Source organism: Gambusia affinis, linkage group LG19 (genome assembly GCF_019740435.1).
Source record: "Gambusia affinis linkage group LG19, SWU_Gaff_1.0, whole genome shotgun sequence".
Classification (NCBI taxonomy): Eukaryota; Metazoa; Chordata; class Actinopteri; order Cyprinodontiformes; family Poeciliidae; genus Gambusia; species Gambusia affinis.
The window spans coordinates 5,855,066-5,877,204 of NC_057886.1; the positions used below are offsets into that span (position 1 = coordinate 5,855,066).

The 22,139-nt window shown below is 40.4% G+C and overlaps 4 protein-coding genes across 5 annotated transcripts; 1 reads left to right on the plus strand and 3 right to left on the minus strand.

Annotated features, from left to right (window-relative positions):
• Positions 1–255: 255 nt before the first annotated feature.
• Positions 256–5,896, minus strand: wbp2nl (WBP2 N-terminal like). Its single transcript, XM_044100589.1, has 8 exons — positions 5,722–5,896; positions 4,447–4,555; positions 4,215–4,353; positions 4,030–4,122; positions 3,713–3,916; positions 1,893–2,003; positions 1,344–1,420; positions 256–1,239 (listed from the first exon to the last, which is right to left on the minus strand). Exons 1-8 carry the CDS (start codon positions 5,778–5,780, stop codon positions 1,183–1,185), a joined length of 849 nt encoding a protein of 282 aa, XP_043956524.1. The 5' UTR covers positions 5,781–5,896; the 3' UTR covers positions 256–1,182.
• A 1,326-nt stretch (positions 5,897–7,222) lies between these two features.
• On the plus strand, positions 7,223–11,704 carry LOC122822146 (zona pellucida sperm-binding protein 4-like). Of its 2 annotated transcripts, none has more exons than XM_044100590.1 (12): positions 7,223–7,552; positions 7,681–7,805; positions 7,895–8,012; positions 8,343–8,489; positions 8,609–8,781; positions 9,314–9,390; positions 9,461–9,594; positions 9,684–9,867; positions 9,958–10,102; positions 11,041–11,110; positions 11,189–11,323; positions 11,400–11,704. In XM_044100590.1, exons 1-12 carry the CDS (start codon positions 7,351–7,353, stop codon positions 11,528–11,530), a joined length of 1,641 nt encoding a protein of 546 aa, XP_043956525.1. In that variant the 5' UTR covers positions 7,223–7,350; the 3' UTR covers positions 11,531–11,704. The 2 variants fall into 2 exon arrangements, with proteins under 2 accessions (XP_043956525.1, XP_043956527.1); XM_044100592.1 differs by having other exon boundaries at positions 8,355–8,489.
• An 883-nt stretch (positions 11,705–12,587) lies between these two features.
• On the minus strand, positions 12,588–14,538 carry rrp7a (ribosomal RNA processing 7 homolog A). Its single transcript, XM_044100593.1, has 7 exons — positions 14,432–14,538; positions 14,119–14,261; positions 13,856–13,981; positions 13,649–13,772; positions 13,136–13,233; positions 12,857–13,064; positions 12,588–12,765 (listed from the first exon to the last, which is right to left on the minus strand). The coding sequence occupies exons 1-7, from the start codon at positions 14,493–14,495 to the stop codon at positions 12,680–12,682; spliced, it is 849 nt and encodes a 282-aa protein (XP_043956528.1). The 5' UTR covers positions 14,496–14,538; the 3' UTR covers positions 12,588–12,679.
• Positions 14,539–16,564: 2,026 nt separating this feature from the next.
• On the minus strand, positions 16,565–22,060 carry poldip3 (polymerase (DNA-directed), delta interacting protein 3). The gene is made up of 10 exons (XM_044100594.1): positions 21,944–22,060; positions 20,640–20,755; positions 20,118–20,563; positions 19,968–20,012; positions 19,787–19,864; positions 19,466–19,687; positions 18,759–18,836; positions 18,530–18,659; positions 18,377–18,443; positions 16,565–17,569 (listed from the first exon to the last, which is right to left on the minus strand). The coding sequence occupies exons 1-10, from the start codon at positions 22,009–22,011 to the stop codon at positions 17,338–17,340; spliced, it is 1,482 nt and encodes a 493-aa protein (XP_043956529.1). The 5' UTR covers positions 22,012–22,060; the 3' UTR covers positions 16,565–17,337.
• Between the last annotated feature and the right edge of the window lie 79 nt (positions 22,061–22,139).

Here is a 22,139-nt window from a genome sequence, read left to right on the forward strand (position 1 = left end):
TTAGGCCCATTTTCAAAAAAAGAAAACAAAACATTGCAACACCATGATGGTGGCGCCATCATGCTGAGGATATACTGGAAGAAAATATATTAGAGGTTGCAAAAGACCTAAGGGCTGCAAGTTCATACTTAAAATACAACAACCAAAAAGAAAAGCAGAGGGTGACAAAAAAAAATGCAACTATTCTGAAAGATGTTCAAAAACTCAAGATTATTTTAAATTAAGATGGTGTAAGAATAAAAAAACCAAAAACCATTAACTTTAATAAATGAATCATTTATTAGATTTTAATTGGAACAAAATTCAGCAGAAAGAAAGGGAACTGCAAAAAGGTATTAAAATACAGACATTTGGTTAAATTGGGTAAAGTATCTACTTACTACATCTGTGTGCAAATAATCCATCAAACAAACTGCAACTGTCGCACACTAAGTAAGATATATAGCCTGCTGGCCCCATAACACTCTTAACCAGCAACAAACGCTTTGCATTCAGAAGAATCAACAGCAGCAATCACTCATCAGCCTTGAACTAGGCCACATAGACCTGCACTAGTGTAATTACTGGAGTTCTGGTGTTAGCTTGGATTAGCAGAGATTGCACACACATACAAAATCTTTAAGAATCCTCTTTAGCCCAAACATTGCACTGCTTTTTATCAACTTAAACCATCTTAAAGAAACACAACATTATGAGAACAAGAGCTGAAAATTAAGCTATTTTATCTTATTTAAATGAGTACAAAGGACACATTCATAATAGATTAAGTTGTTGATATTTGCTATATGTTAATACACACACACACACACAAAAAGAAAGGAAAACTCAGTATTTGCTGTGATGCTATAAAAAGAGGGTTTGTGGTGTGGAAGTTTCTCCAGGAACCGTAATCAAATCGGCAGAAAATGTTTCGTTTATAAGTTTACTTTACATTTTATAAAACAGCGGCTGTTTTGGTGTTTGGAAATGATTAAGGAAATAATGCATTTCCTATCTGAGAATGTAAGTAAAAGTTAAGATGGTCGGTTTTAATAATGACAGAATATCAAAGACACAGTTACGCCGAGAGATCACTGATTGTGCCGGTAGCCTTCAGTTTTTAATCAACCAAGCAGTTTTCCCATCAACTTCACTCGCCTCGGAATCTAATTTGGGGAATTAATAGGAGTGCCATAAAGGTGTTCAGTCTTTCTTCTTGTCGGGGGAGTTCGGGTAAGGTGCGTACGGTGGAGGCCGCTCCTGTGGTGGACGTAAAAAAAAAATAAATTTTAAAAACAGTTCAGTGGCGTCCCTGAAAAAAAAAACGGACGACTGACTACGTCCGCGCTGCTACGGAAGCTTACCGCGGGCATGTAGACGGCGTGCGGATTGCTGGGATTATAATACGCGCTGCCTGCCGCTTCGGCCGCCTTCGAGTTACCTGTGCATGAAACGAGACGTGACAGAGACAAGAAGATTAATGCTGACAGTCGTGAACACAGAACGCGTTCAGGGTACAGACGCTACAGCTCAAAACACTGTACGCGGGGAGCGCACGGTTAGTCACACGAATCTTAAATGACAGCTCCGGAAAATCCTCCAGACAGAATCAAGCCGCAGTCCCCAAGGAGCAGGACGGGAAACGTCCGACTGAACGTCCACCGAAAACGAAAGGACGTGTCACCCTGGAACAATGGGTCCTTGCGTTTGAGCACGGGAGGGGAGCGTTTGCTGAGAGCTCTGCATGTGAGGATTGTTTAACCTTTGTAATTATGATGTTCAACACATGAGACACTAACGGCCCTTCTTTTTATTTTTTCCCCAAAATGATTCATCTTGAAAAAGACAGATGAGATCTGATGGGTGCAGTGGCACAGGCTTAAAACGAGAGAAAGAGAGAGAGACCAACAGACCTGCAGGAGGTGTGGGGGCGGTCCAGTTCTGAGGGGTTGGAGTCCAGTTCTGAGGTGGCCCAGGGTAAGGAGGGGGCGGGGCCATGTAGTCGAATCCTGACGGGTACATTCCTGGAACAGAAAAAAGACAAGAAGGTCAACGGAAGGAACAAAAAAAAGGAAAAAGATAAAGATGTGTACAATTGTGAGACCCAGATTATACAGCACACAAATTTGACAAGATGTATCAAGGGCTGTATCTAATGATTATTTAAGTTATCGATTAATCAGTTATTCTGATGATTAATCAATTTATCAGATTAAAATATTTGGCAAATTTTGCATTTTGCTTGAGCCCTTTTTGTGCTGAAATAAAATACATTAAAATATGCAAATAAACAAATAATTCAATTCCTTTTTTAGAATAGGAAAATAAAACCCTTTGGTGTATGCTTGATCATTTGTAGCAAAGGATGCACCTGCATTTAAAAAACATATTACTTACATCAATGTGTGAAAAGCTCAGCCATTTCTGCTTGGCCAATCTGTTGACTTTTCTTTTTTTTTGGATTAACCCCAGTTAGCAATTAATCTATCACTAAACTAGTTGATAATTAGTTTAAAAAAATCAATTCATCGCAAAAAAAATCCTAATTTTATGTGTAATTTTCATTCCACTTTGTGTGCTACTTTGTAGAAGTCTACCACACAGGAGCCCATTAAAATGCGTCAAAGTTTGTTGCTGTAACCTCACAAAATGTGAAAAGGTTGAAGGAGTGTGAATATCTTTTCTCAAGGCACGGCAGACCAAACTGACACAAAAAAGGCAGAAATATCGTTAAATTCAGTGGTAGGCGCAGCCAACTAAAAAGCTAGCTTTGGTAACCTTAAAGCACCAATTGTGAACCTCAGTTCCGCTAAAGCACTATACCAACATGTTATGTAGCAGAAGCTAATGCTAAAGCACTAAATTTAACTACCGTATTTTCCGCACTATAAGACGCACCACATTATAAGGCGCATAGAATAGATGCCACAGTAGAGGCTGGGGTTACGTTATGCATCAATTAGATGGAGCTGCGCTAAAGGGAATGTCAACAAAACAGTCAGATAGGTCAGTCAAACTTTATTACCGTAAAAGATGACAAACCGTGTTCTGACAACTCGCTGCTGCTCTATTCCTGTGTTCTACTGCGTGACTGATCGAGTTTAAACTCTGCATCGTAAGCGTATCTCTTAATAGGAGCCATTTTGGGGTCTTTACACAAACACACAAATGGAAATGAAACGATACACTTCGCACAGTCATATATCCCAGCATGCACCTTTTTCTTCTACGGGATAAAATGAAGTCGGCGGCTGGTTACCGTAGTTGCGAGACCTCTTGTGGCTCAATATTGGTCTATATATAAAGCACACCGGATTATAAGGCGCACTGTGGGCTTTTGAGAAAATTTAAGGTTTTCAGGTGCACCTTATAGTGCAGAAAATACGGTACACTGATTCCAACCATCTCAAATTTGCTACAGGCACATGCACCTGTATGGTTTATGCTTCAATTTTATTTTTTTTTTTTTGAGTATTGCCAATTCTGTTGCTAGTTTTCCCCAATTTACCCCAGAAGGGCTTCAATTAAAAGATTTTAAACTGGTTACTGTTTAACAATAGCTAACTGCACTAAATGTTTTCAAAGTTAGCATAAACGCTAAAGTGCTAAACCAAAAATTTCCTCCACCATGAGCATGGCAACAGATGCACGCCCACCACTTATGTTCATAAGCTATAAAGCATTTAGAAACAACTTTACCAATTTTGTACAATATTTACACTAAAATCTGTACCTGCTGCTGCTGTTGGATAGGGGTAGCCCATATTGCCAGGAGCAGTGGGAGGTGGAGGACCCTGGTAGAATCCATTCTGCTGGGGAGGGGGCGGATAAGGATAGCCGTTAGGAGCCGGTGGAGGAGGACCGTACCCGTTCACCATTCCGGGTGAGGGGTAACCATAGGCAGGAGCCCCGTTCTGGGCCGGAGCAGCACGGGATGCTAGAACACAAAAACAAACAAAGGTTTAAACTGTGTGCACTTTTTATTTATGAGCTTGAAATCATCCAAAATGGAATAAAACAACTAAAAAGAACATTTACGTGAATACAAACCATTTGTGGCCAGTTTGAAAATATGCTGCCCCACTTCAATGGCTCCTCCGCTGGGAAATGACATCTTGAAATGAGCCTGACCTTCCCAGCCGCCTGAATAAACAGTTTTGATTAGAGAAGCCCTTAACCACAACATTAATCCAATTTATCATTGGTTTCCTATCTGCTAAAAAAAAGACACTCACCACCAGGCTCAGCCGACACGGTGCCTTTTATGTAGTTGGCGCCAAACACTGGTTGCTCAATGCTGCAGCCCTTCATCAGATAGTAGGGGAACATGGCTGAGCCTAAGCAGTCCTTGTTGTTGCTCGACACGAACATCAGCTGAGAAGGTGAATAACAACAAATAAAATTGTGTGAAAAACATGAGGATCACAGCAGCATCCTAAGCATGTTAACTATACAAAAGTGAGTTACCCTGTATGGAGTTAGATAAATGGTGCCTTTCTTGGTCCCCTTCAGCAGATCAGTCTTGCAGGAGACATCACTGAATGACAGCTCCACATTCTTACATTGTCTTAAGACACTAACAGGAAAAAGAAGATATAAAAGGTTTTAAACAAATTACCAAACCAAAAAAAACAACAACTTTCAAACACAGTGAATATCCTTACTGTGAATCGTTGGAGTTGTAGAAAACAATATGATATTTTTTCCATATATAATGTATTCTAGAATATTACTAGACTGAACTAATCTCCACAGATGCACCGGCTAATTAGCCCAAACTGGACTGTAACCACATCATCCAACAAGATGTACATTGATGCAACTTTTTAGCATAATAGTTAGATAAACGTCAGGGCTGTATACTTCAATGCGGTTTCTTTTTTGTTGTTTTAACACATTCAGATTGATTAGAGATGCACAGCTATGATTTTTTTTAGAGTGAATACCAATCTTCCTTTACTTTGAATATTCAATAATAACTTTTATTTGATGATACCTTTCTAAAACCAAAAGACATCTTACAGAGAACAAAAAATAAATAAATCGATAAAACAATAAATTAAATTCAGCAAAATTTCACAGTAGTTAACATCTCAATATAAAGCAAGTAAGCCAGCTTGAACTATGACTTTTAAAGTGTCAATTTATATTCCCTTCAAAAAATGCGGAGTTTTGGTTTCATTTTGGTAAAGTCTGTGGTAGAGATTGCTTTTGAGTATTTTTAGAGATTGATTAAATAAATAAATAAATAAATAAATAAATAAATAAATAAATAAATAAATAAATAAATAAAGCTAAAGTTCTGTGACATTTTATGTAACTTCGGTATTTTCGATATTCGGTACTTGCGGTTTGTAACCCGAGGTTGCGTCAAGTTGGTGCCTTACATCAAGTTTGTTATTGATGTAACAAAATGTCAACATGAGAAAAGCAGCCATTACTTCCTGTTATGACAGACCGGGCTAACGAAATGAGTTAGCCAAAAGCAAAACTAAATTTCACAAAAACGTAGGGGCAAAAAAAGAGACAGCATTATATTTTCGGTATATTGTTAAAAAAGGTAAAGTTTAAGTCACAGAAATTCGCGCTGTTAAAAGAAAGCGCAACTGGCTAGCGGGCTAGCTTTGCTAATGTTGTCCCGTGAGCTAGCTCCACCTGAAGAGATGTCAACAAGCTTCAAGACGAGGCGACAGCTGCTGAGTTTATTACATAAACCCAGAAGAAACCCCATAAAACACGTACCTTTCTCCGTTATTGATCAAAACTCCGCCGTTCTGCGAATGGTTCCGATTTAGAGCCATGTTCAGGAGCCGTGTGAAACTTCTCCTGTTGCCTGTGGTCAATGCTAAAGCCTGGAATCGTCACAGAGGAACGTTCACGGATGACACAACGCTTACGTCATCACACCATCTGGAAACTCGTGACCTGATTCTGGAAGTTTTCTTGCTTCTTTTTTGTTTGTTTTTTTGTGGGTGTTTCTTGTTTGTTTTTTACTTATCCGTGAATAACAGATATGTTCTTCAAATATCTGTTGAACACTTGATTAAAAATAATATTAACTTTGTACCCCAACTATTGTGGATGAAAAAGTGAGTTCATAAACATGTTGAGTTTTTGAGGATGTTTAATGTTCCAACATCTGTGCGAGAATACAGTACAGACTGTATATTAATTTGTATATTGCGGTTTAATTTGAATCATATTGATCATATTGTACAGTTCAATATGATTCACAGTTTTGTTAAGTTGCAACAAACGGAAATGGGTCATATATGCACCACTAAGAAAAGATATTGTATTGGCATTAATAGTTTGGATGAAAAAGGTAATAAAATGTACATTCTAGAAAAAATAGAAATGTAATTTATTGTCCTGTAGTTAATTGTTGTCAGTTTCATTGGAATGATGTCTTTATAAATATTAAATGACCATTGATCTGGACTAAAAACAAAGTGCTTGGTTGCCAAAAAGGAAGTTTACTTCTAAATAATCAAATATATTTATATATATAACCAATTAATTAAAAAAATATAGAAATAACTTAAATGAATCTAGGACATTTTGTAAAATAACTAAGGAAATAATTTCACAGCTTCTCTCTGAATGTATTTGTAAATAATTTGGGACTTAGACGGAACACTTGATCCAACTGTGTCGTGGCATTAAGATTAAGTAATTAAGTTTTCACATGACAATATTATCTGTTAATGATGAAAATAAGTTGTTTGGATTTTTTTTAGTGATCCTTTTTCCTTAAAACGTACGACATTGTATGGAGCTAAATTTGGTCCACGAAGCTGGTTCAAATAAGCTATTTTGATACTGAAAGACACATTTTGAAATATCCATCCTTTGTGTATTTTTTCTTATCTTTTTGCTTTGTATTGTAAATGTTCTAATTTTCGTGCTAATTTTTTTATCTTCATATGCTACGTGTTAGATGTAGCCTACAGTTGCCAATTTTGATTCAAATAAAAATGATTATAACAATTATTATTTTATTTTTCTTCATTTTCACAGACATGTTAGCTTTCTGTTTTAATACTTAGTAGTTGGTAAACCTCTTTTCTTAGCAGGTTTGTGCGCCGTTTAAAACGTTCCGCCACGGAATATACTGAATTTATTCAGTATATCATTTTACAGTTCTGATGGTAAACATAATTAATCGTGACGGGCTGAACTTCATCAAATAAACGTCGGTAGGATGGAAACATAAAGCTCTTTGCTCCTCTGATTGAGGAGGAAACAAGCGCTGGACTAATTAACGCTAATTACCACGAGTTGCGTAACCTTTACTTAGAGTCACACAAACACATGGGAACCTCGGAGACAAGAAAGAAAGATAAAAACAACTATACAAATTAAAAGGAGATGAGTTACAACTACATGAAAGGCGGACTGGTTTCTTTAGTTTTGATATTGATGGCGCAGCGCTGTTGCTGCGTCTCCAGCTCTCAGGGGAAGGAAAAGCGGGTGCAAAACGCACAGATGGCTTTACCTGCAGTCACCTGCTCAGTCCGTGGGATTAAAGCGGTGTTTGGTCCGCTGGTCACGAATAAACTGCATGTCAGAGGTGAGATCACGACTGTTGCCCATTTCAGTCATTTAGTTTAAAATATCTCAAAGTTATTTCTAATTCATCTTTTATTTCACCCCCCGGAAATACTCTCTCTTAATTGCGTTTACTTTGTTGACGTTTAGACGTATCAGGTGCTCGAGTCCCTTTAATTCATTCTAAGGGGTCCTGTGGAGTGAAGGTGGGCAAAGAGAAGAACCAGAACCTCTCGTTTTTCAGCAGATATGACAGCTGCTATGCAAGGATAGAGGTAAAACTTTAATTTATAAAAATAAAACGTAAAGAAAGTATAATCCAAAACCTCTGTGCATTGCATATTTGACTCCTTTCCCTCTGCAGGGCAACAAAGTGGTGATCCCACTGCTGGTCCAGTTGACAGGAGAGAACCAGTGGATCAGAGTAAACATCAGCTGTCCTCTGATCAAGAGAAGCAGTCAGAAAACCCAGCCAATGTCGTGTGAGTGACCTCTGACCTAATCATCAACAGGATCCAATGGATACTGTTAAATTCTTCCCACATGACTTTCTTCTTGTCGCACTCTAATCTGTTTAGTGTTCAAGCGAACAGTTTTCCCCGACAAACTGGATCGGTTGTACTTAGGAGTAACCCAGCTCTTTTCTTCCTCACACTTTGAGTTAGTCTGTGCCATAAATACCTGATAAAGTGCAATTAATATTGTATGTCTTGGAATTTTTTGTGTTTTTAAAAATGTGAAAAAGCAAGCTCTAAAAAAAGGGGAAAAAAAGGCAAATTAAATCTTAACATTGAATGCTTGATTATTATTAGCTTCTTCTCCAGCTTCCCTGGGTGAATGCCACGCTGATGAGTCCCTGCGTTTAAACTGTGGTCACCAACGCATCACCAGCAGCGCCTGCCAAAACTTGGGTTGCTGCTACGACGCTCAGTCTACCGCCTGCTACTACAGACTTGACGGTACAAGGAACATTTCACCTCTAATAGATTGTAGCGCATACAAAAGAGAAACAACCCCCCATTGTAATATTTTACCAAACTATTTCCCTGAGTTGCGTTTTTTTGTTGTTGTTGTTTAGCGTGTTCTCTGGACGGACACTTTGTGTTCACGGTAAAGGCTACGGACACCCATCCACCCATCAACCCCAGCAGCCTTGTGGTCAAGGATCAGCCTCACTGTTTGCCCGCAATCTCAACTTCAGATACTGCCGTCTTCAAGATGGGAGTCATGGACTGCGGCGCGAAGATGAGGGTAACCCATCACGCCTCAACCTGGTTTCATTTCATACCCAACGTTCATTTCCAACGATGTAGAAGGAGGAAGTTCAAACCGTTTCTCCCGTCAGTCTTAATGGACAACAATCATATGTAATCCGCAAACTCCAACGTCTCTGTTGAACTGTATGGGAAGGATGGATGGAGCTAAATGCTGGACGGTCCTGGAGGAAAATCTGGTAGAGGCTCCAGGAAAAAAAAAAATCTTCCAATAGGACTATGTCCCTAAACATTGAGTCCAGATCTAAAAAAAAAAAAAAAACTGTTGCTCAGATTCTCTCCATCCAATTTGTGTAAAGCTATTAGACATAACCCACAAGATCGGCAGCTAATATTGCAGCCATATGTGCTTCCGTGGCACTGAATGCCAGACTTTTCCTATGTACCCTGTTCCTTCCACTTTAAAATTCAGCACTACTTATGTTGGCTTTAGTTTAAAATAGTTTCTCACTTTAAATGTCCAAACTGACTCCTTTTATGGAGGCTATAGTATTTGCTTTTTCTTCTAGAAAGTTGGCAATCTGGTGATTTATGAGGTAGAAGTGGAGGAGCAGAACAAAAAGAGGAAAAGACATTCACCCTTCAGGTATTGCTTACCCTTTCCTTCTCTTCTGGTGGTATAAATGAGCTGATGAGATGTTGGAGTCGTTTTTAAGTCTGCAGGTTGAATGTGAATATGAAGAATCGGATCTGAAACATGCAAAAGACTTGAGGTCTTGGTATACCGTTACCAATCCACCGGCGGTAGTGGCACGGGGAGCCATGAGGGTGCAGATGAGATTGGCTACAGGTACCAGAATCTTTATTTGTATTTTTTATTTTTTTTTGCAGATTCAGCAGCTGAAAACCCATTTCTGACCTACTTTGGTTTCTTTCTAGATTCTTCCTTTACCAACTTTATCCCAGAAGATCGGCTTCCCCTAAAACTTCCGCTGCGTCAGACGGTGAATGTGGAGATTTCCATCGTCCCACCGTCCCCTGATCCTGTGCTCTCGCTGCGTGTGCGAGACTGCTTTGCCTACCCCGTGTCTAAGCACTCTGTGTGGACCCTCCTCCATGATGGGTTAGTAGGGCCTACAATGTGTCAATCTGACAATCATGCTGGAATGTCAAAGTGGAATGGTTAATGGGTTTTTTTCTTTCCCCTGGACAGATGTCCTAACCCTCTAGACACCATGAGAAGCTCTGTCCCTGTGGACAACCAGGGGAAGACCACCACCTACTCTCAGGTCAGGCGCTTTGATGTGAAGACTTTTGCCTTCTTCGACCCTGATACCGGCAAACCAAGTGTGGAACAGGTACCCTAATCTAATCTCGCATTTAGTTTTGGATATTTTTGTTTTAAAACTGGCTTTAGCATGCTCTTAGCCTTTACAAAACTCTATAAGACCTTTTTGATGCTGCCTTAAACTAAATTTAACACAATACAGGGGATTATTGGGAGATTTTGCAATCAAACATAGCAAATCCTGAAATTTCGGAGGTCTGTTTCAGCTCTCCTAACCCCGACATGGCCTAGCTTAAAAGATTTTGGGGTCTTTTGATTGTCCAAGCACAGAGTGCGCTTAGCCTCATATGGCTTTTCAACGCAAATAAACCAACAATGATCGTCGTCAAAGCTAACGGGGGAAAGATTTTCACCTATCCGTAATGGATGCAAAAAAAGCCGGCAAGCTAGAAGGTTATTGAGGGTATTTTAGCAGCTAGTTGTTGTTAGCCTCAGCCGCCAGAACACAGTGAAGATGTCTGTTTGCTACTCAAATATTAGCCTGAGAGAATAGGCCAGCAAAAAAAGAAAAAACAACAAACTGCGAGATTAAATAATACTGTCACAACAAAACTTAAGGTCTTAATTAGTATATTTAAAGCCAACTTTGTTGTATGTTTTTAAGGCCTTAATTTTAGAGGCACAAATGTGAGGCTTTTTAAGGATGTGCGGACACCTAATTTTGATAACTATGGCTAGCCCAGACTAGCGGCCCGTGGCTACAATAAGTGAGTCTTAGTCATGTTAGTTGAAAATCGTCAATTTCCTTTAGAAGTGTTAAAAATACTAAAGTGTAAATAAAATTTTTTAAGAGGATGAATGAGGTGCATCGCTGCTGAATTGACATCATTTAATTCCCTCTAAATATAAATACACTTTTAAAGGACATTTAGAGAGGGATAATGTTACTGCAATAAGCTTATTTTACACATCTATACGAGCGATGCTAATGAATGTGGCTCTTTTTAGATGTACTTCTACTGTTGGGTGGAAATCTGCACAGAAGATGTTGACTGTGCCCAGCGTTGTACTATCATCTGTAAGTATGACTTTCATATATATATATATATATATATATATATATATTCTGTTCTTTAACTGTGTTGTACCTCCGCAGCATCGGATGCGGAGCGACGGAGAAGGCAGACCACTCCTGCATCCCGTCAGGTCCAGTTCGTATCCGTAGGCCCGCTTCAACTGGTCCACGAAGACGCAGAACTGGATGACCTTCAGTGTGGAAAACTGAGCAAGGGTAAATATTTCAAATAAAACGCTCCGCATGTTATTTATGATTGCATCATAATGCAGCTCTTCTCCTCCTTTCCTAGTGTTCAGAGTGATGGCGTATGTTCTGTCTGGCGTTGGAGCTGCCCTGCTGCTGATCCTGCCGTTTGCGCTTTGGTCAAGCATCCAAAGATGCGGCTGCAAGCAGAGGGCCAACGCGCGAGACCTTAAATAAGCCGAATACGTTTATCTGCATTATTATTTGCAATGAGTTTGTTTTTGTTACTTCACTCCAAGTTTAAGTTTCTCTTCTGAATCGTGTTTTTTGAGGATTTAGGGAAGAAGAGGAAATGAACTTCTGCAGCTTGTCTAAAAATAAAGTACATTTCCATTCTTGCTTTGTACACTATTTCAGCCTTGGGGCTTCTATTTTGTTTTCAATTATGAAAATCGTAAAATTACAGTTATGAGATTTTACACGGTTTCTGGTTTGTGAGAAACTCTGACGCAATGGGTTTAAGATCTCAAAGGCATCTGATCCAAAGAACCTTAATTGTGTCCATTGTTGTACGAAGGCAGTTATGAACTGGATAAATCAATCTGGGCGTAGATAAAGTACCATTTGCAATTACGCAGGACATAACTAAAATGCTTAAGATAAAAACAGCTTTTAGAATAGAAAAACTGTGTATATAGTTTTCCTTTTTCTCTGATTTATAGATTTATGCAAACATGATTCGGCACTACATCCACTAGCCTGCCACGGGTGAGCAAATTGCATCACTGCACTCTTCTGCTAATGTGTTTCCTTGACAACAAGAAGGATTGGTTTAGAAATGTGGCATCTATAAAGAGTTGTTTGGAGTTGATAAAAGCAAGTCAAAGTTAAGATCAGAGAGCGAGCTCCAGCAGAATGTCAAACACATGGTGAGGAGCCTCTAGAAATAATTATGTAAAGAAGCAGGATTCATAAAATTAATAGAACTCATCCTAAACATGCAGGTTTTTGATCATCATATTGAACTGCATCATTTTCCTTTTACTACACTTTGTAAAAGTATATTAAGAGATCAGAAACTGCAGCTCTGAGGAGGAGTTGTGCCTCAAAGGCGGAGTTAGGTCCACCTAGGTGTTTTTTTGTTTTAAGGGGGGGTCCACAGCTGAGTGGTTGCCACGGGTGATTCAAGGATTGCGCACTATAACAAGCTTTACTGTTTCTTCAACTTGCTGCGATCCTTCATTTAAAAAAAAAAAATCCCCAAAAGTCTTGCTTACTGATAGTTTGACAGCCATGAAAATACAAACGGGTTTATTTAATGAAATTCCAAGAATATGGTTCACCTAAGAACAGAAAAGCAGTGAACTGAGTCAAAAGCGGTTTGCTTCAGTACGGTTTGAACTTCCTCTGTGCTCTCATCAGAGCGATTCGCTGTTTATCCTCCTCAAACTTCCTCCTCAGCTCGGCGATATCTGGGAACGGATTAAAGGAGAAACGATTCAACAACTCCTCCACCTCAACGCGCTTCCTTAGTTCGGCGCCATTAAAATACGACGGACTCACGTTCTTTCTGCGTGTTCTTGTGCTGCCAGGTGTAGAAGTTCATCAGCTCCTTCCTCCTCTTCTTCCTCGCCTCCCTCTGCAGGGTCCTCTGGTTGGCGGCCTCGCTGTGGGGGCGGGCCTTGGCGCCCTTGTGGCCTCTCGTGACTTTCACCCAGCCCTCCTCGTCCTCCTGCCGCTTCTCAGCCTCCTGCCTCTGCCGCTCTGCCTCCTGCGACAAAAACGAAGCGTCAGGTTTTTAAGTCGCTCGGACGGCGATTGGAGGAGCTGTGCCGCTTTTACCTTTTCTTGCCGCTTGTCGTAGTCCTGCATGAACGAGTCGACCGTCTGCTGCAGTTTGTCGGGGTGGATGATGGACTTTGTGTACTGCTGGATCCATTCTGTCATGGGGGAGACGCACCAATCAACACACGCGTGTCACGTGTACCAGAAATGCATCCCCACGTTTCACCAAGGCAACAGTGAGCTCTTCTGGCTGGGTAGTGTCAGAATTACAACTTGTTCTCAAACAACTTACCTGCTTAAATAAAGGATAACTGAAAAAAAAAATATATAAATAAAATTCGAGAACAAAATGAATCTATAAATGAGGAAAGTGAAGAAATATGTGTGGCATGATTTAAAGCTGGCTGCTTTCAAAAGCCTGTTGTGGATATTACAGAAAAACTCCTAAAATGACAATTTTTTGTTGCATTCACAGTCAAACACATTTCCGTTTTGGATTCGCCCATCGCATAAAATCTGTTGAAACTATTCAGCGTGTGTTCGTAATGTGAAATGTGAAGGACAGCTCACTCTGTACTCCAGTTTTCACTGGTTTCTGCTCTGTGCTGACCACCAAAGGTTCATCATGCGGATGGGATTTAGCTGCCGTTATGCTGGAGGAGCTTTCAAACACAATGTAGCCGACTTTGAAACCCTGGAGGACATGAATGGAGACACAATGAACTCGGCTGCTCTTAATCTCAGAAGCTGAAGAGATAGAAAAACTTGCAGGCTGACCTGTTTGGCTGCTGGTCTGAAGATCGTGGGCAGTTTGGGTCCAGACTCCTGAGAAGGACCCGGGACATCCCTCAGCTCTACTGAAGCAACATCGCCAAACTGGGAGAACAAATCTTTGGTGACACTCTAAAGAACAAAACAAAACAAAAAAAAAAAAAAAAAAAAAAAAACGGGGAGTGGAAAATGTTAGCCTTTCTGGTTATATCTAAAACCCTAGGCCTGTTTTTGCTCCAGACTGAATGCTGGGAGCTGGAACACCTCACCTGTGAGCAGTATGGAGGGATGTTGAGCACAAATAAAGTCCGATCCAGCGGCCTGTAGGAAGTCTTCTCTGCTCGGACTTTGTGCTCCTTCACGTACAGAGAATGTCGCGCTGCGCTGTCGGGGCTAAACTGTAAGGGCAGAACTGCAGAGAGACGGGAGGAGAACCAAAACAATCAGCAACTGGAAGCACCAACTCCCATCAAACTGGTCCGTAAACACTGACTCAAACAACAAGACACGGATTGGTTAAAGAAGACATCTAAATACTGTCCTTCTGGACTCGATAACTGTGAATAAATTAACGATAGTTACCCGCAAATCCTTCAGGAGTAACACACGCCTGTTTTGTAGCATGTTTCTTCTGAGACGGCGCCATGTTGTGTGACCTTTCAACCGGAAGCGCATCAACGTTTCGCCTTGAACTGTTTTTTTTTGTGTTGTTTTGTTTTACTTATTGTTAAATGTATGAGGTGTCGTTTGTCCAGATATACTCAAACATTAACAGCTATATTTTGTGACATTAAGACTCTCGTAAGATTAATAGTAACAAATTTTATACCATTTGAAATCTTGTTTATTTCCTTTAAATGGTGCCACATTTTTAGGGAAATTCAACAAAACTCCACAAAATTCACAGAAAATCAAGAAATCCCCATATTTTTTTTCTGATTTTACCCTCATCTTTTTGCTCAAAATTAGCCCAAAAAAATTTGGGTTTAAGTGCTGCTGCTCACTTGATGTCCAAAAAAAAAGGTCACATTTAACATCATATATTAGCGCAAATATTGCAAAAATTCCGTACAAATATTTCTAAATTATCACAACAAACTGTGATTTTGATTGCCAAAAATATAAACACGAAAACAACCGCACAGACCTGGATGAACTGATCAGTGTGAAAAGATGTTCAATATAATTTCATTTTAAGAAATGAACCGACTGCTGAAAAAGCTATTTATTGATATCCTACCAATTTGATGGGTTTTATCAATATGGAGCAACCGGCCCTTTAAAAAATCTGAAAACATTCAGATTTTTTGATGTGGCGTAAACTGAAAATGTCTTTTGACACCGCTGACCTTGTCAGATTCTCACTGCCAATAATCTCCTTCTTTTATTGACTCTTGTTTGGCGGTGCTAATTGGAGATGATGATTAAAGTTTGAAAAAATGAGACATCCTGGTAATTTTGAGTCCATTTCTCCTATCCGCCATCTCGTAAGAGGCATTTTTGGTTTGAAATTAGAGCACATTCCTCCACCAACCATCTAGAGTGAGAAATGATGAGAACAAAACATTGTTTCTTCAGTTTCATATTATTCCTATCCCTCACTTTTACTTTGGACTTCCTGTTACACCATAAAAACTTTGTGATGGATTTCTTTCAATATTTCAAAAGAAAAAACTCTGTTACTTTTCTGGATGACAAATATGCTAAGTGGGGTTGCACAGTTGGAAGAACTGTCAAAATGCAGCAAGGAGTTTTTTTTGGGATGTTTTCTTACCTCACGGTTCTCTCTGGACACTCCAGCTTCCTTCTTCAGCCCAAAAACATGATTGCTAGGCTAATTGGGCTCTCTAAATTGTCCTGAGGTGTTGGTGTGACTTCTGTGGGTTAGATATATATTTCTGATGTAACAAAACTTATAAAATGGGGGTGAGGGGAGTTTAAATAGCACTCCTCAATGTTGTAAGTTGTTAAAACCATGGATGTGGTACGATGACATCACATAATTCAGCTTTTGTCGCTTTATGCTTCATGTGTCAAACTCAAGGCCCGGGGGCCAAATTTGAGTTTGCCCCCCACCCCCATGTATTACTGCAATTTTTTTCTAAAAACTGTCCAAAAGTATTTAAAGTTGACTGCTGCGTCGGCTTTACTTTTTGTAAAGTCGCAGTCTGTGATCGATGCGGCGATTAATAAGAAGTCACGTCTAAGGTCATACAATATGATAAAAAAATCCTTACAAATATTTCTGAACACCACAAAATCTGTGATTTTGATTAAAGATAAGAAACAAAAACCATTCAGGATAAACTGGAAAGGTGTTCTATTATTTCATTTTAAGGAACACTTATTGAAGGCTGAAACCAGCAGATATTTATTGATATTTTAACAGTTTAATGGCTTCTATCGATAGATTCTGAGAACATTGAGACTTTTGATACGGCCCAAAACGAAAATGATTTTGATTCACGTGTGTTTGAGTGCAACATAAAACGTCAAATGACGCGAGGATATTTATGGGAAGTGTCCCTGGTGCACTGTATACATATCTTTGTGACATCTGGTTATAAATGTAAAGATATTAAAAAGCATAAGTGTACAATATTAGAATATTTCTACTCAACTGCAACCTCTTTCCATGTTTTTAGAAGATTTTCATGCTTTTTTTTTGTGATCAAATCGACAGAACAAAAAAGAAGTTACCCTTCAGACTAGATCTACAAAGCTAAATATTTAATGGAAACATTTCACAAACGGATACGACAACCCCAACTGACAGAGCAACCTAAAAGTAATTTACAGTCATTTGATAAACAGAATGTAGCGCGTACTACCACAAATTTATTTTTAATTCTGCTCCAAAACTTAAACAAGCAGGACAAAAACTTGTTACAAACAGCACTGAATTCCACACAAACTGGAAATCCAATGGAAACATGGTACTGGTTACTTCCTGCTTCTGTGTTACATGTAGCAATTATGTTTTTACAAGCAGAACTGTTATGGATTCAATAGGTCCCAGAGAGGGGAGGGGAGGGTGGGGAGGGACTGCTAAAGAAACCAGAAATATCCTGTAGTGGATAGATCCAACTGCGACGGACGTCCTAATATCTAAACACACCCAGTATATGCGTGCGTTTCTTTAAATGGCGCTGATTCTTTAAAATAACTTCGGTAATCAATTATTCTCTTTTGGAAACTGCAGGTTACTGCAGAGTTAAAAAAAAAAAAAAAAAAAAAAAAAAAATTAGAATAATTGATTTCAAGAAAGAACGCAGCCCACACTCCCTCTTTATGCCGACTCACAATATCGAAGCTTCTTCTTCTGGTCCAGGTAACGTCTGATTGCACAAAACCAAAAACAGAAGAATATGCTGATCAGCCGTTTATTCCCCCCCGCTGCTGCCCCCTTGTTCCGAGTACTCAAATGAAATGAAATGTGTAAAAACCAGTTTCATCAGAGACTGCAGGCTGCCTGTATCTTGACGCTTCTATATCTTGATGCGGAAGGCGGTGGTCTGTGAGCTGGGCGCCTCGGTGGTGGAGGTGGACTGTGTGGTGGACTTGAACAGAGCTTTTAGGATGGTCTGGGGGTCCACTTCGGCCGTGGGCTGAGAGGAGGCGCGCTGGCCGCTGGGACGGGACAGAGAGGGAGGCAGGCCGTCTTTCTTCGTGCCGCTGCCGCCGCTGCTGCTGCCAGCGCCCGGGGTGTCGCTGAGTCTCCTGTAGGACAAAAAAAGAAAACAGACCCTTTGTCTTCGTCCACCTGCACGACTATTTACATCGACTTGATTGTTTTCAGCAGGAGCAACACATTCACATTTAATTCTAGAGAAAACTTAGGAGCTAGTTCAGGAATTTTGTGATATACGACAGTTTCTAAATTTTTTAATCTGAATAGTTTGGCTTGTCTTTTGATTTCACTCCATTTACTCTGACACCCTGAATTAAAAATGAATGGCTGTGTTAAGAAGCCCCTAGTTGGTTGAGCAAATACTCTCTAGGAGTATTATAAATCACACTATATGTTAATGCAAGCTCAAAAATGACTTGTTTTTTGGTTTTCTCTTCTTCTAACCAACAACTGTACGAGAAACGTCTTCAGTCTGGCCCATTAGTTTAGTCTCTTTGTGGTTTACAGATAATTCATAATTTATTTTATTTGTTGTTTTTCCATTTATTTGGATATTTAAGATGCCTTCCAATAACGGTGTTAAAAGTTGATGAGATCTTTATTTTATTTATTGATCTTTGAAATAGTGTTTATGCATTATTATGCCATCGCTATTATATTACTTGAAAACGTGCCTCGAAACAACAACGTCATTTATTGCAATAACTTCTGGGGCAATTTATCGTCCAGCAAAGTTTGTTGGTGTGACAGACCCAATCGTCCTTAGGTCTGACACACATCAATTTAATAGGATCTCAAATACAAATGTTAACTTCAGATAAAATGGACCTCATGAAAACGTCAAACTGCTGACTGAATGCAGCAGAGGAAGAGTTCTAGTAAAGTGGACGACTCACAGCAGGATCGGCTGATCGGAGGTGATGACGGTTCCTTGAATATGAAGGTTGCACTTCATGGGTTGGCCTGGCAGAGGAGAACAAACAAAACCACTCAACCCAAATATCCCGGCTGCAGTAGTTCTAGAACCAACGGGTTTCTATTACACTCACCATCCAAGCAGCGAGTGTTGTACTTCCTGTATGCGCTGACAGCGTCCTCTTTACGGACAAACACCACCTCGGCCACGCCCACCTTTACCAGGCGCGCTCGCTTCAAAGCGCCGCACACGCAGAACAGTTCCTTTTTGGACAAAACGAGCAGGAGAGCCGCGCTGAGCACGTTAGAGGACAACAAACAGAAGAGACCGCAGGGAAAAACAAACAAGAGGGATGGACTCACCATTATGTCCTCCTCGCTAACCCGCGGATGAAGGTTGCTCACCGTTATTTTAGTCCCCTCCAAGGGGCTGAATGCAGGCTAAAAAGACAGAAAAAAAACTGTTTACAACTTACCTACTCCCTAAGTTTATGCGACCTTAACATAGAGTTGTAGAGAGAGAGAGTTTTATTAAACTGCAAGTTGAATTAGGAATCACAGCACCGTCCTTCCTCCTTCTGTTGCTGTTTGTACACGAAATAAGCGGCAGCCACCACTCTCAAAAGATAACACTGTTAAAGAACGACAATAAGTAAGCAAGATGTCCATTAGACACTGGACTGCAAAGGTTTGTGAATAAAAGAAAAATTAAATTCTATTAAGATCCAAATCTGAATGTGCAGCAGTCAAGGAATGATTTCACTGTAACAAGATATTTAATCAATCGGGATAATTCAATAACTTTTGAACAAATGTCTAGGGTTTTTTTTTTCTTCCTCATTCTTAGGGAGATGTAAAATAAAAACCGCCTCTGTTACCGTGGTAATCTAGCTAGACTTGCAGGGATCCACTTTGTTATAGAGGAAACAAAACACACTTGATGCAATGTTTGTTGCAACTTAATCATTATACACAGATTTTTCTCCCCCAAAGGAAACTTAAATTGGTAAAGTGAAGACAAGTCAGAGGAGGATGAGAACAGTCATGTGGACGCCAGCTGCAGTTGGTACCTGAGGAGGAGTTGGTGCTGCGGTGCTGGTCTCCGCCGCGCTCTGCTGCAGAGTCCTGGACACGGGCTGCAACGCTGCAGCAGAGGAACGAGCGGCCGCCGTGCTGGTGGTGGGCCGGGTGGGGGCCACGGGGACCGGGGGCCGCGGGGCCGTGTAGGCATCATTTTTAACCACCTTAGTGATGGGGGCCGTCATGGAGAACATGGACCCTGCAGGGCCAGCCTGTGTGAAGGGGTTTCTGTGATTATTGCTTCTGTGGGAACCAGGTGACGTATCAAAACGCTTCATTGAAAAGTTTAAGGAACTGCAAGACCGTCTCACCCGGGACTGCAGCATGTTGTTGGCGGTCGTTATCTTTATTTGTTTGCTGGCGATGCTGTCGAGGTTACTTACGGCCGGCTGAGAGGAACAGATTTATTCGTTAAGCAGCACATTTTACAGCCGTAACCGACGCTGGAGATAAAGAAAATCTTGTATTGTCGAAAAATGAAAACAGACGTACCTGCGTCATCGCACGGATTCCCCCTAAAGTCACAGCTGGACGTTGCTGAAAAGCGAGTCGGTGATCGTTAAAAGAGCTTGATCGTGCACTTTTAGGATTAATCAAAACAAGACAGAAAAAAAAAAGAAAAACAACTTTCTGCATCCTCACCTGGATGGTCTTAGTTATTTTTAGAGGTGGCTCTGCAGCTGTTTGTGTCTGTGTTCCTCCGATGCTCCTCTTGAGGCTCAGCCTGTCGCGGGCGTCCATTACCCGAACGCTATTGCTCAGCTGCGGTGTCGCGCTGACGTGGGGAATCAGTCCTTGTATGGTAGTTGTGAACTGCCTGGCGTTTGCACTGGCGAGGTTGTTGCCGGTTTGGATTTGGATCTGCGGTACGGCGGTCTTGCTTTGCAGCTGTTGCGTGATCGCCGCCTTTAGTGTGGTCTGCGCAAAGGAGCCGAACTGACTCTGACTCTGCCCCTGCTTGCGCGAGTTGATCATTTGCCGGGCGTCCTGCACGCCTCCCGCCGCCGCCGCCGCCCCTCCCCTGCCGCGGATTTTGAACCGAGCGTCTTTCTGGACCAGCTTCTCTCTGGCGTCCTTCACTTGGAAACCTGGGCAGAGATGGAAATCTTAAATCTTTGGCTGTTCGCCTTGTTGTTTAGACTCGGAGGCACGATAACCCCTTACCTGCTCCTCCTCCTCCAAGTCCTCCTCCTAGGCGTTGCCTTGCATCGTTCTGCCCGATTTTTTGCCTGGCGTCGAAATTTTTTCCATCTCCCGTCCCAAGCCGTCCGAACACGGGCCTAATGGACACAAACATTATGTAAATCTAAGAGAAAAACTAGCAGCTGGAAAGAAAAACAAAGAGATGCACTGACTGACAAAGGGGGTGGTTGGGACAATTTACTAATCAAAAACAAAGAAAAGAAAAAAGAAAGCATGTGGGACAGATGGAATCGACATCAACTCACTGATCGGCAATAGAACTGTGATTACATATTTTTCTGGTTTTTTGCAGTCTTGACTTTACAGATTATAAAAAAACGGACAAAAAGACAAATAAATGAAAGGTCTGGTTCAACACATAAAGTATGCTTAGGTTCATAGGTTGTGATTTTATTTACGTGGTCAATCACATAAAGAATAAAATCTGCAAGTACAAATATTGCTCTACACCAATCGCTTATCCAGACATGGAAAAATACTTTTAATTCAAGATTTTCTCCAGACCAAATCACGCCACTCAAGTTTTAGATTTTCTTATCCAAATTTGTCATTTTAATTTAATTGCTCTTGTCCAATTAGATGCTCTGCACATTTTTTCTGGAGGGAGTGTGAATGTCGAATGTATGTATATTTCCAAAACAGCAAAAATAAGAAGTTAAAAAAAAAAATGTCGTTTTGAAATATAGCGTAATTTTCTTGTACTTAACTTTACCTTCTAAAACAGCGCTAGTAATGTACATTCAGGTTGCTTGACTTCTGCAATGTTTGGATGTAATTTAAGTTTGATTTTGTTTAAATTAACAGTGTACAGTGGTTACGTTGTAGAAAGCGATTACTGTTGATATAGCTCGTATACAAACAGAGCAGAACCTGTGGGAGCCACATTTGTTCAAGAAGTGGTAGAATAATCACAATTCGACGTAAGGAATAAATATTAGCAGAGCTAACCGAAAGGAGAGAAGATAAAAGCAGAACACGAAGTAGGCGTGACACAATAATGAGCTAGTGGGCTATTATTGCACTCACCAATAGATTTAGGTGTTAACACGTTGGACTACGTCGTGTTTTTCAAACGTAAACGCTTAATTTCTAAAGGCCTCCTGCTAGTGGTTGCTAATTAGCTTAGCATGTAGCATACCGTAGTTGCCACACGTAACAGCTAGCGAACTGCACCTTTATTTTCACGGTATTCTTTCACATTTGCACCAAAAAGCTACATAAATCCTTCATTAGTTGAATTTAAAATTCAACTGCATTTTACGTACCGATTAGGTGGAGGCTTTTGGTTAATACGGCGCCGCCGTATAACTTCATCCAACGAGACGTCAGCCATTTTCTCATACACTAAAACCTCTGAGCGTGCGCGTCACAGAAGCTTTTGACAATCATTATGGACACCGCTTTAGACCAAAAAGGACGAAAATGAGTCTCTGAATTTAGTCTCTAAACTAAATTCTTGTT